The sequence below is a fragment of the Camarhynchus parvulus genome, chromosome 6 (assembly GCF_901933205.1).
Source record: "Camarhynchus parvulus chromosome 6, STF_HiC, whole genome shotgun sequence".
Taxonomy (NCBI): domain Eukaryota; kingdom Metazoa; phylum Chordata; class Aves; order Passeriformes; family Thraupidae; genus Camarhynchus; species Camarhynchus parvulus.
The window spans coordinates 13133332-13145172 of record NC_044576.1 but is presented as its reverse complement, the minus strand read 5'-3'; the positions used below and the strand labels follow the sequence as shown (position 1 = coordinate 13145172).

Genomic DNA, 11841 nt, shown 5'->3' with positions numbered 1-11841 from the left:
TTAGGTGGGTGGATACTGCAGCACAGATATGAAACATCACATTTTTGTCTGATGGCTATAAAGCTTGTTGGCAACTTTGTGAAACTGCTGAAACAAAAGGCACCCATCAAAGGCCTTTTGCATGTTATCATAATAAATACATTCATCACTTTTATTATTTTTATTTGGTTTTTACTGTACTTTTGTGTGTGGTGTCCCAGCAAAGTAAAAATAAATAAAAGGAAAAAAAAGAAAAACAACTGCTAAAATAAGATGTTGCTTATTGTAGGAATTAACTGAGGACAGCATGTTGCGAGATTGTAGAGCTGGAGCAAAACCAGTTTTTATCCCAATCTGAATTAACCAAAAGGAGATTCAGTGTGCCCTTTACCAGGGTATGAGCTTTTACTAAAGTGCAAGGATCTGGAGCTAAATCTCTGTACATATCAGGAAGAATTCGTACCATCTCAGACCGATGAAAGGCCATCAACGCTTCTGAAGTAAGGAAGTAACAAAATGTGGTAGATTAGATGGTTTGTAACTGATGCTTCCATGCACTATTTTATGCACTCTGGATTAAATCACTGTAATAATGGTAAAAGAAGAAGAATTGCCAAACTTGCCTTCCTGAAATTAGCAACTGCTGATGGCTAATGGGAAGTGAAGCGCAATTGCCAGGTTTGCCATTTCTAGCAAGTGCCCTGTAAGTCCATGGCCCTTGCTGGGGTGGTGACATTCCCTGTGCCTGTGTCACATCGTGCTCCTGTGGGCGCCACCGTGAGAAGGGGCAGGGCACAGCGGGGGGGTTACTGCACCTTCACACAACTGGCAGTCAAGATGATCTGTATATGTTAATAAAACAAAGAATATTTCTGAAGAATGTTACATGTACAAAAATATGACTTTCAACTCTGAAAATAAATAAGTTCAATTTATTAAGAGCTGGTGTCAATGCTGAACAAAATACACATCTTCCGATAAAGAAACATTTTGGTGTAGTTTTTTTTCCTTGGTTTTTTTTTTTTTGATTTACTAAAATACAAGTTGGACCATTTTTACCTTTTTGTAAATATATCATTTGTCTCCCTTAATTACATATCCTTATAACTGTGACCATCATTCTCCTTTAAGCCAAAGACTGAGGGTTTGTTGGGTTTTTTTTAATTCTTAGGAGTCTGGCCACATATGCCATTTTTTTAAGGGAAAATACTTAACAATGAAAAAAAAAAGAAAAATATATTTTTTTCTAATAAATAAAAATAATTTAAAATGCTAGAGGCTATACATGACTAGTTTTGATTATGTTCATTTATAAATGAAATAATTTCCAAAATACGTGGAAGCAATATTAAAGGCAGACAAACAAAGATCTGTCTACTTTATTTTCCCATTAAGCGTGCCCTTCTTAACTTCTCCATCAGTGGTTCAGCAAGTAAGAGGAATAAATGTCACATCACCATTCATGAAGTTTGTCAGGCTTTATAAAAATAGTTCTGGCTTCAAAGGAGTCAACATTCATCTTCAACTTCTCGTATTGGTGGTATCAAGCTGCTTGTCGATTTGTATTGATTGATCTGATTGGCCATGTGAGTGCTCATGGGCTTGATTTGAATGTTTCTGGGATAGGCATTATCCGGCTCATCTGTAAACCATTTCTTTTCTGCTAAGGAGCAAAAAGGGTAGAGACAGAATAAGGAGGGAAAAATGAAAGTGTTAATTAGTGAAGCACACATACACAGAAACATCAAAAAAAAAAAAAAAAAAAAAAAGGGAGCAGTCAGTAAAGTTTATAGAAAACAGAGATCAATAGAAGGTGACTTTGACCAATTACTAGCAGTACAGTGCATTAGATTAATAACTCTGAAAATACAGTTGTGAAAGGATAACACTTGCAGATTTGATAATAGAAGCTAAAGAAAACTGCCAATATGCTAGTTTGCTTGTTGGATGTAAGAGAGCTCTTTTCTTGTGCCCATGCTCAGGTGATTAATTTATTTAAAAAAAAAAAAAAGATACAAATCAAAGTCTAAACTAAGAAGCCAAGGAGAGCAGCTGGGATAAGGGTAATACAGAAAAGAGTATGTGAGTCTATGCACAGAGGAGCACCTTAAGAGTCAGAGACTTCTCTGAACCATTTCAGCCTTGGGGTGGTGGCTACTGCTGGCCCAGAAAATCACGCAGGAGAACACAAAGAACTTTCTGCAGTTGGTGCTAGAATAAACAGGACTTGTATTCCTGCTGCCAGACAGCAGCCTTGCTGCACAGGGTGGGCATTATATCCCTACTCTGAAACACAGGTGCTGGGGCACTACTGAACTGTAGAGTTTACAATGGGATGGGGAACACAGCAGACACTGCAGGTGACTGTGGCAGGGCTCCAGCTAATCCTGAAGGGATCAGTCATGATAGGTGACAGCAAGGCAAAGGAAGTAAGGACTTAAAGAAAAACTAGAAAGGAAGCTCTTTCTTTTCTATCCTTGAGCAATGCCTGTTTCCATGAACACAGGAGGAATTTTTATGGTGCAGCTTTAAGGTGGGCTGGGAGCAATGCAGGAGGACGCTGAGAGGCTGCAGCATTGCAGCCCTTTCCCAGCTGTTCAGCATTGTAACCACTATGTTGCACTGCTCCATTGCAGGTATGGACAAAAGCTTCTTAAAATTCACAAAAGAAAAAAAAAAAAACCTCTTAAACCTTTTAGAGAGCAATTTCTGCTGTAATTGCTCAATGACAGGTATGCAACCTTACAAGATAACTTTATTCCAAGACTTAGGAACTCCTTATCTAGAGAGTGGCTAATGGCCATTAGGTGCACTTGTGCCTTGACAAGCACTTGTGAACAGAGTTCTGTCTCCATTCTTGTCCTCCTTCCCCAGATTCCAGAGGTGGGTGGGCAGAGCAGTGGACACTTATGGTTCTGGGCATTTCATTATTACATGGAAGGTTCAAAGTGTGTTGCACCAGAGCTGCTACTCTTACATGTATGCACTACTTCACACTCCAATGGGGACTCCAAAATGCTGCAGAAGATTTAGTGCCTCACTTACATAACATAAACTGCTACTTTTCTAACCACTGAAATGCTGCAGTATGTGGAATCAGCACAGGAGTGGAAAGAATGCTCATTTTTAAATAAATAAATTATTTAAAATTAGCAAGCAAAATTCACCTTAGAAACCCAAGGACTGAGCACAAAAGCTCAGGAGGTAAAGGAGAGAAAATAAATTGAAAGGCTGGGAAAAATAGTGGAAAAATACCTGGACATAACTGCACAAAAATAAACAAAGACCTTTGGAGTTTAGAGACTCTCAAGAAGAAGCTTAATCTCCAGAATTACTGGACTTTTCAGTCACTTTCATGAATAACAAATTAAACCACTTCCGCTTTATCTGGATTTTTAGAATTTACAAGCCAAACACCCACTTCCCATTAAAACCTTTGCTACCCATTCTTACACATTTTTTAAAAATTAGATCAAACCCAGGAATTATATTACTTATTAATGGCTTATTACTGAAGGGAAATGGAACTACTGTATTGTTTTTCTTGTAATTTTCTAAAATGCTTTTCACTTGTGTTTAAAAATATCCTACCCATTTGTGACCAGACTAAATAATTCCCTGCCCCCTTAAAGGTGCCTGAGTCTGAACGATGTTCAATCTCCCATCTCCCTCTCTCTCACCTATTATAATTAAGTTCCCTTTGATTTGAACAGATTGGACGATAGGAATTCGTAATGTTACATCCTGCACACTGAAGCTAACTGATTAAGTGCTTTAAATTATTCTTCCTGACAGAATGATAAAGTTACAATCTGTTCAGAGATGATCTACAGCTTGCCAGACTCCTACCGTTTCTTTCTACATTCATTTATCTTTTTGTCAAGCAGTTAAAAAAAAAAGCCTCAATTCCATAGATCTTTTAAAGTAATCAGAACATCTGAATTATTAATGAGACTTTAAGGGAATGATTCCTGATGGGGGCCGGTTTAAGAAAGGTTGTAGGAAAAAGAAGTCTGGGAATGTGTACACATCAGAATAATTTCAGCTCCATTTAAAAAACCATTTAGTTCAAGTGTGACACATGAACCATTATGCATTTGTGGAAACCAATTTTATGTGATCTACGATTAAACTAACCTTTCAGAGAGGTGTAAAGTGTGATGGTTATCATGTTTTAAAAGCCTTGTGAGATCACATAAACAATTTCAAACTAACAGTTTTCTAATGGTTTGTGTTTAAAATGATTTTGAGGCAAGTTAAGCACCGTGAACTTTCACTGCTACCTTGTTTTTTTTAACACGTGGTGCAAAAACTTTCCTTACAAACAGAACTTGGTGCAAGTTAATTCAATGTTGTAGCAAGTAAGGGGAGGCTTGTATGAGTGCTAAGAATCAGAACTATGTTGTGTTTCTCAGCAGCCAGTGTAAAGCACTTCAAAATACCCTGCTTTCCCTAAAATTTTCCAAATAAGCTATTTATTTATGTGTTAAATTTACAATAATACTCCTATATAGGGAGCTGTTCTTTAAAAAGACACCACCCAGTCTCTTTTTGCCTTTACCTGGTAAGTAACACACACAGAACATTACTAATAAATGCAGAAGCTAGTAGACTCTAATGTCTTTTGCTGTTTAGATTTCTTTTTGCCAGAGCTGAAACCTTGACCCAAGCATTATCATTCTCCAGCATGCAATGCTTAGATCCAGCTTTATACCTTTCCTGTTCCTCTCTGATGTCAAAATTATCTTTGACCACATAACGATGAATCTCCTGTGCAAATTCATTGACCTCTCTACTTACCTTTGAAATGTGAGCTTAACACTCCTGATCTTTACTCTTGGCCACTACGATACTCTGCTCCCAGTTACTAAATGTTCTTGTTGAAGCCCCTACACATTTTCAGTCTTTTATGCTATGCTTAAAGCTTGATTTTGGTATGTCTTCCACAGTCTTACCACAGATTTTTATCTTTAATATTTACTTTTTCCTTTACATCAGTTCAGGAACCCCCTTTCTAAAGTCTTTATATATTGCTATATTCACCAAGCATTTTTAAGCTCTCTGTCACATTGAGTCTGTTTCTCTCCCTTTTGGAATATGCATATTGATCCTTACCAGAAATGTTTCTACATTATAGTGACAACAGGCATAGGTTTTTTACCTTATTTTTTTAGGAGCTGCTAAAAAAAGTCCCTGATCTTCCTACGCTATTTGACAGGCTTCTTTTTGACAGCATCACCTGAGAGATGTTGAACAGCTTAGTAGCTGAATGTATTAGATGGCAGAAAACACTTTCCTCTCAAACATCTATGTTTGTAATGGCCTATCAGCATCAGTGCATCCATGAGGGCTCAAAAGGCTTAATGCTCATATTACAAATAAATAAAAATTAATGGTTTTGTGTAACACTCTTCCCCACAGGATAAAAAAAAAGGATATAAATAATCAAAGTTAAAAGCTCAAAATACAGTTTTCTTCAGCTTGTATAGGATTGCAGCAATTCTCTCCAAGAGATTCATTGTACCGGTGCTTTAAAATTTCTATCATTAATTTTGGACTGAGTAGCAACTTAGAGCAAATGTCACTGTGAAACACCCTCTCTTCTAAGCAGAGGCAAAGAAAATACTACCCAAACATAACACAAAGGTTTTACTATACTTGTATTCTCACCATAATCCCAGGTTACCTTTCAACTGTTTAAAACATGCATTTTTTGCCTTCTGTGGCACTTGCAGTTTCAAATTAGTTTGCATGTATGTGTTTGTGTGTCTCCTCCCTGCATGTAACCATTTTGTTTATAACTAAGCTGAAAATTCTTCCATGTAATTTGTTCCTGCATGAGAAAGAAAAGTATTGAAAGTTTCTCCACCCACCTGCTAAGAAATTCTTTGTTTGGCAGATGAATATTTTACATGTAGCAGGCAGTAAGAAATTTGCAGGGAAAGAGAGAATAAACTATTTTTTTTTATTAAGAACTTTACTTTCCTCCAGGGCAACTAAAGCTTTGTGACAAAGATAATGTTCTGGACTTGTTCTTGATTTTTTATTTTTTAAACTACCAAAATTCTTAGTTTTGACAATGGGAATTTCACCGGAAAATGCCTGACTCTCTCTGTTTAGGTCAATAGGAACCCATGCCAAGAACCTGCAGGTTTGCTAGACATGGTTTTGTGTCAACGCTTAAGCTCACTAAGAATGTGGTTTCCAATGCTGAAACCATGCTGGGACTGATATAAATGGCAGGACCTTCATTTAAAAACCTAAAATGTCACTTCCTGACATTGGTGATAATTCTTCACTTTCAAAAACTAACTATTCTACTATGGTTGTCTGACTTGGGATAGAACAGGAGATTTCCTCTTACTTTTCAATATAAACACCAACATAAAGTTGATTTAAGGATTTCTCTACTTATAATGATCAACCTCCATTAGTATATCCGTATCAGAAAACCTTCATCACTATAATAAAGTATTTGATCACTCTGACTATAGTCAGCAGTGGAAATTGTACACAATACTACTAAAAGTCAAAAGTTTTAGAATTCTAACTTCGGGGTAGAGGACAAAGGTGGAGTAGACTTCAATGTAATTTGAAGAATTTAGATTTGATTTAGATTTATATTAGATATTCCTCTTCTGCTGCTCACAAAGTAGGCAAGTTACTTCTCTAATGTACACTGTTTATGTCTTTTCTATTTGAGCTGCACTGTTATACAAATACTATCTTTTTGGATAAAGATCATTATGTAGCATGTGACAAGTGGCTTCATATTAACACCCTTCTTTCTCTGCTAAATGGAAAACAGATAAAACATTAATGAAAAAGCATTTTGGTATCAAAGCCATTAACATTCTTCCAAAATGTGTAACTGCTCTCAACTATCTTCAATCAATTCTGCCAACATAAAAAGATGCTCATGTACATACATGGGGAATAGGAGAGTAGGGAGGGGAAGGTAGGAAAGAAATTGGAATGAGGAATCGGAAATTAAAGTAATGTCTGCACCACGATAGGCATCTTCATTGAGCAGGAATCTGGGTCTAAGGACACGTGCAATTAGAAAGGCAAGCAGATGAGAGGAGAAAAAAAAACAAAACAGGGTTGAGAAACAGCAGCAGCAGCAGCAGCAGCAGCCAGTTTTACTTCTGGTTTGGTGGGAAAAAAAAAGGCAAAAGAAAACCAACAAAACAATCAACCAAACAAACAAACCAATAACTGAATAAGGTTTGTAACTATTTTTTTTAATTTCACAAGTTTTCACAAGGACAAAGTTATAGAGGGAAACCCACAGCAGTTGCTAGGTCATGCAGAACCATTAATTTTCATACCTTGGCCCATTCTATTCATCCTTGTTGCACTTTAGAAAAAGAAGTAAGCTATGTAAGTTTTACAATGCTTTTAAACTGTCATATTTCTGGTTGAGCACTTTAACTGGCACATCCTTGTAGCAATAAATATTCTGAGGGCAAAACGCGATAACTTTCTTTGCAAAAAGGAACACGTGAATTTTTCTTTATGATGAAGATCAACTATAATAGTCTCATTTGTAGGGGAGCAACCACAATTTGCAATGTATTTTACTGATTGGACTTACAGCTGCGTTTGAATGCACACTCACACATATAGACTGTATTCCAATCATTATGCTCAGCACTGCACAGTGGTATTCTCTGTAGCCCACTTACACGGTTCCAGGTTTTGTCAGTAAAAGTGCTTGGCTTTATTGTCAATTCACACAGCAAGCAAATCTTCAAAATTATCATGCTTGGGGAAGGGGAAGGTAGAAGACAAAACTAACCATAAAAGCACCTTGATTGGGTTGGCAGTTACAATGCTAATCATCCCAAATCTAAATATTTTTCTGTCTGCATGCTTTCTTGCTGGATAGCCAGGGAAGAGGGTATGTGTTTCTGCCCTCCCTACCCTCGGAAACCCTCCATAAACCTAGAGCTAGCTGTATATTTCAAAATATACATTGGCTTCTAAAGTTTAAACCAAGAAAAAAAAACGTAAAAGCAAGCCTGAACTATCATTCCTATGGCTGTCTAGGGCAGGTTCCTTTCCACTAATTTATTTAGTTCCCTGCCACAACTTTTTTTGGCTACATGTGTCATTGGTGACAATTGCGAGAACTAAATTCTGGCAAGTGCATGGAACACGACGCCTCAGCACTGTGAATATTTCCAACCCAGCCCTCTTGTTCTCCTCATTAACAGTCTGGGGCACAGCACCTTTTCTCCCCAAATGGGAGAGGCTTAAAGGCACTCAGTTGTCTTCCCTGTATTCTTGCATACTGCATGCACCTGTTGAAAAAAACAGGTAGCACATGCAGCAAGATTTCTGGAGGTTCTTCACATATTAGGACTCTTGTTGGAAGATTTATATGAACACTAACTTGGAAAAGTTAAACTACCATCTGGGGAAAGGAACAAAGTCCTTTGAGATCTAATATGTAAGCATAGAAAAATGCTTGCTCTTTTCTGAACATTATTTATTCTGTACATAAGGTGACTAATTCACCTTTTAAAGACGTAAAAGTCCCAAGAAGGCAGTTTTTAATGACTTACATCCAATATTTATGATACATATGGCTTTTTATCCCAAATGTCAAAAGTGAAAGAAAATATAGCTATTCATGTGGCAATATAAATAGACAGAATAATAATTTAATATGCAATTAGACTCTTTCTAAACTTAAATTAAACCATTGGAGTTGTAAAACTTCATGCCCCAACAATTTCAGTGTTAAAGGGAAAATACACCATCTCCAAAAGACTAGTATTTTAGAGAAAGCTCTTAAACAAGCAGAAAAGTCCCAGATATTGCTTTGGTATAAAGCAGATGTCTAGCAATAATCTATACAAGCAGGTAAGCCCTATATAATATAAGCTTTGACAGTGAAAAATCAGCAGGGATTTTATTATTTTTTGTATGGTTTTTTTTTTTTTCAATAGGAGAGTTTTATAAGCTTCAAATAAATGTATGAGCTCCTGTAAATATGAGTATTAAAAAAACCTACTGCAACATACATCAACACTCCTGCACTAAACGACTTTCTCTGTGTAACTCTGACTTCAAGAGCAAGTGTTCATGTTAAATATACTCTATTTTCAGATATGTAGAGTAACTGCAGTGAGTTATTTATGTTTTCAGTGTGCCTATGGGTTTGGAATTCTTTTTTTATTCTCCCCTAGCATCATAAATAACTTTTGGTCCGTCTGCTTTGTTGCTGTTGTGCTTAAGGGTTTTATGGTGGTGAAATAAAAATGACAATCACATGCACACTGTCATACATATGCAAAATATGTGTACAAAAAAGGGAGAACTCCATGGGAAAACAGGGAACATTACTGCTGGAAACATTAACCGGGGAGAATGGGTGGTGAATGCAAGTTTCACACACAGTGGGAGCAGATACACATATCAAAGTCTATCTTCCTGCACATACTTCTGTTTGTCCCGGGAATCTCTGCTCTTGGTGCGGTTCGGTCGGTTGGCTGTCGAAGGGATGGAGTGAACTGATGAGCTCTTCTTGCTGGAAGAGTAGGAGGAATGGGAGGAATGAGAAAGGCTGGCTCGGGACTGGCCAGCGTTGTGGTCAAATTGCATCAAACAGAAGATCAAGTCCGTCGGCACAAGCTCGAATTCATATGGTGGGTTTGTGATAACATAACTGAAAAGAAAGGAAGACAGAAAAAAAGAAAGAAAAAGAAAACAGGTTTAGATTTATACTAAAAAATTTCTTCCAGAGTTGTTAGCTCAGGAACACTTAGCCCAATTTTTGCATTTCTGTTTGTACCTAGTTTTAGCTGACATAATTCCTGCTGTGGTTTAGGACCTTTTTAAGTCAGCTGTCACTTTTTTTATGTTTTCTTTCAGACAGAAAAAATGCCTGAGAATGATGTTCTTCAAGTGAATCACATAATAATTTTTCAGAGAAACCACCACACAAATCATTCTCCTTTCTCTGTCTGCACCATAATGCAATGACTCTAGCAAATACATTTATATACTGACAAAAAACAGTACCATACCCACCCCAAACATATTTAAAAGAATGGCTGAAAGGCAGAGAGAGGAGGATTTCACATGCAGCTTATTTAAATACATATCACATTTAAATATATACTTATATAGTTATTAAATATTTAAATACAGTGAATAGAACAAGGGATATAATTATTGGTTTGGATTGTGACTGTAGTTAAAACAAGTTAAGGAAAATGCATCAATAACTTTATAGCAAGGTTAATTTTGTTAATTCACTCCACATGTACATTCATGGCCTCAAAGAGCATTTATAAAGAGAAATCTGCACACCCAAGAATCCAATTTATCGCTTAGTATAAATCCCAGGCCTGAAATAAAAACTTGCTCAATTTCAAGAATCCCCACCTTCACCTAATGGCCTTTCAGGGTATGAAGGACTTATAGAGCAGCTGCTAAATTTTTTCATGCATGTGAAAAACAGACTTGAGCGAGGCAATCGGCATTTTCTGTCCAAGCAAGAAATGAGTAAAAATTGAACATGAAGCTCATGACTTCTTTTCAAGTTAATTCAACGCTCATAAGAAATCTGCTTAGCTGCTTCAGGGACAGAAGTCCCTTATTATGCCAACAAATAATCCCAAGTATAGTAACTACAGTGTAAATCTAAACTGCAACCCAATTTTTCTACCCAATTTATTCAAATTCTTACAGAAGAAGCCGCTTTGGTGGGCTGCAGTGCTGTTTATTGCCATGTTCACCCAATAATGATGCTTTCTGTAGAGCACGAAACAGTAACAGATGGTAGATTTGTGATACTTCTGGTATGGGTCTGTGTGTGTATTTCTAGGAAGCAGTTAATTAAGACACATTTCAAGCAAGCTGCTAAATGGCCTTCAGTTTGCAAAGATGGAAATGCGTCTGCTCTATTTAAAGCTCTAAGGTCAGGCTTGGTGCTACTGAAGTAAAAATGTAGTCTACCAAGAGAAGGGTTTCCATTTACTGGAAGAAATTATGCTTAGACACAGATGGTACTGATGGGAAGCCCACATGAGTATTATTTGAGCATTCAGAAAAAAGACTAGCTACTGTAATTTAAATTATTATCCCACAACTTAGAGTGGATTCATATAAGGGAACTGAAGTCCTTTCCTTGCAGGCAAACAGTGGATCATCATAGAGCAAACAAGCTAAAGATACACTCTGAAAATTTAATTAAAAAATTTTGAATAAAATCAGCTGACAGCTTACACTGTGATATCCAGCTTATGATTTAAATTCAGATTGAATCATGGTGAAATCTTTAAAGAGGATTGTGGAAAAGTTATGCAAAAATGGAGCAAACTCTTTTTTATATTTATTACAGGCACTGGTCTTTTCCTTGCTGAGAAGACTGAAGAGCAGGGAAGCAGAGATGTTCTAAAAGACCAGACTCACCGTTTAGTGCATTGGCTGGGAGTACTTAAATGTGCATCCCTTAATCGATAAATTCCAAAGCAAAGCATATTGTATGTTTTCAGTGCTTTACAAAACAGATCTCCATAACAACCTCCGTCCTAGAGGAAAGAGAGGAGATTAAAAAAAAAAAAAGAGAACAGCACATTCTTTTCCTTTCTTTGGTCTGTTAACACAATGTCAGGGAACAGGTCATGCAGTATGAACTTATAAAAAAAGGGACAATGTATAGACAGTCTGTTGTTTGTCTCAAATAAGAGCCTTTTACCCAAGGAAATGAATAATCGAAATGTTTTATTTCAAATAAGTAAATATGTAAAGTGATGATTGTTATTTTGGAGAGCCTTAGTCCATAAAATAATGGCAAATTATAAAGAGTGAGTGATTTGCTTTAAGCTGGAAATCTAAATTTTTGTA

The 11841-nt window shown here is 36.7% G+C and overlaps 1 protein-coding gene across 12 annotated transcripts in view; it reads right to left on the bottom strand.

Moving 5' to 3' along the window:
* Positions 1-462: 462 nt before the first annotated feature.
* Positions 463-11841, bottom strand: part of KCNMA1 (potassium calcium-activated channel subfamily M alpha 1) — a 402729-nt gene continuing 391350 nt past the window's right edge. For 6 of the 12 annotated variants that reach the window (XM_030950724.1, XM_030950723.1, XM_030950725.1 and 3 more), the window contains 3 exons: positions 11407-11525; positions 9431-9655; positions 463-1642 (listed from right to left, as the gene is read on the bottom strand). In XM_030950724.1, the coding sequence (XP_030806584.1) occupies positions 1618-1642; positions 9431-9655; positions 11407-11525 (369 nt within the window). In that variant the 3' untranslated portion in view covers positions 463-1617. Of the gene's footprint in view, positions 1643-7208; positions 9656-11406; positions 11526-11841 lie in introns of those variants that run through there. The other 6 variants (XM_030950719.1, XM_030950722.1, XM_030950729.1 and 3 more) reach the window with 4 other exon arrangements.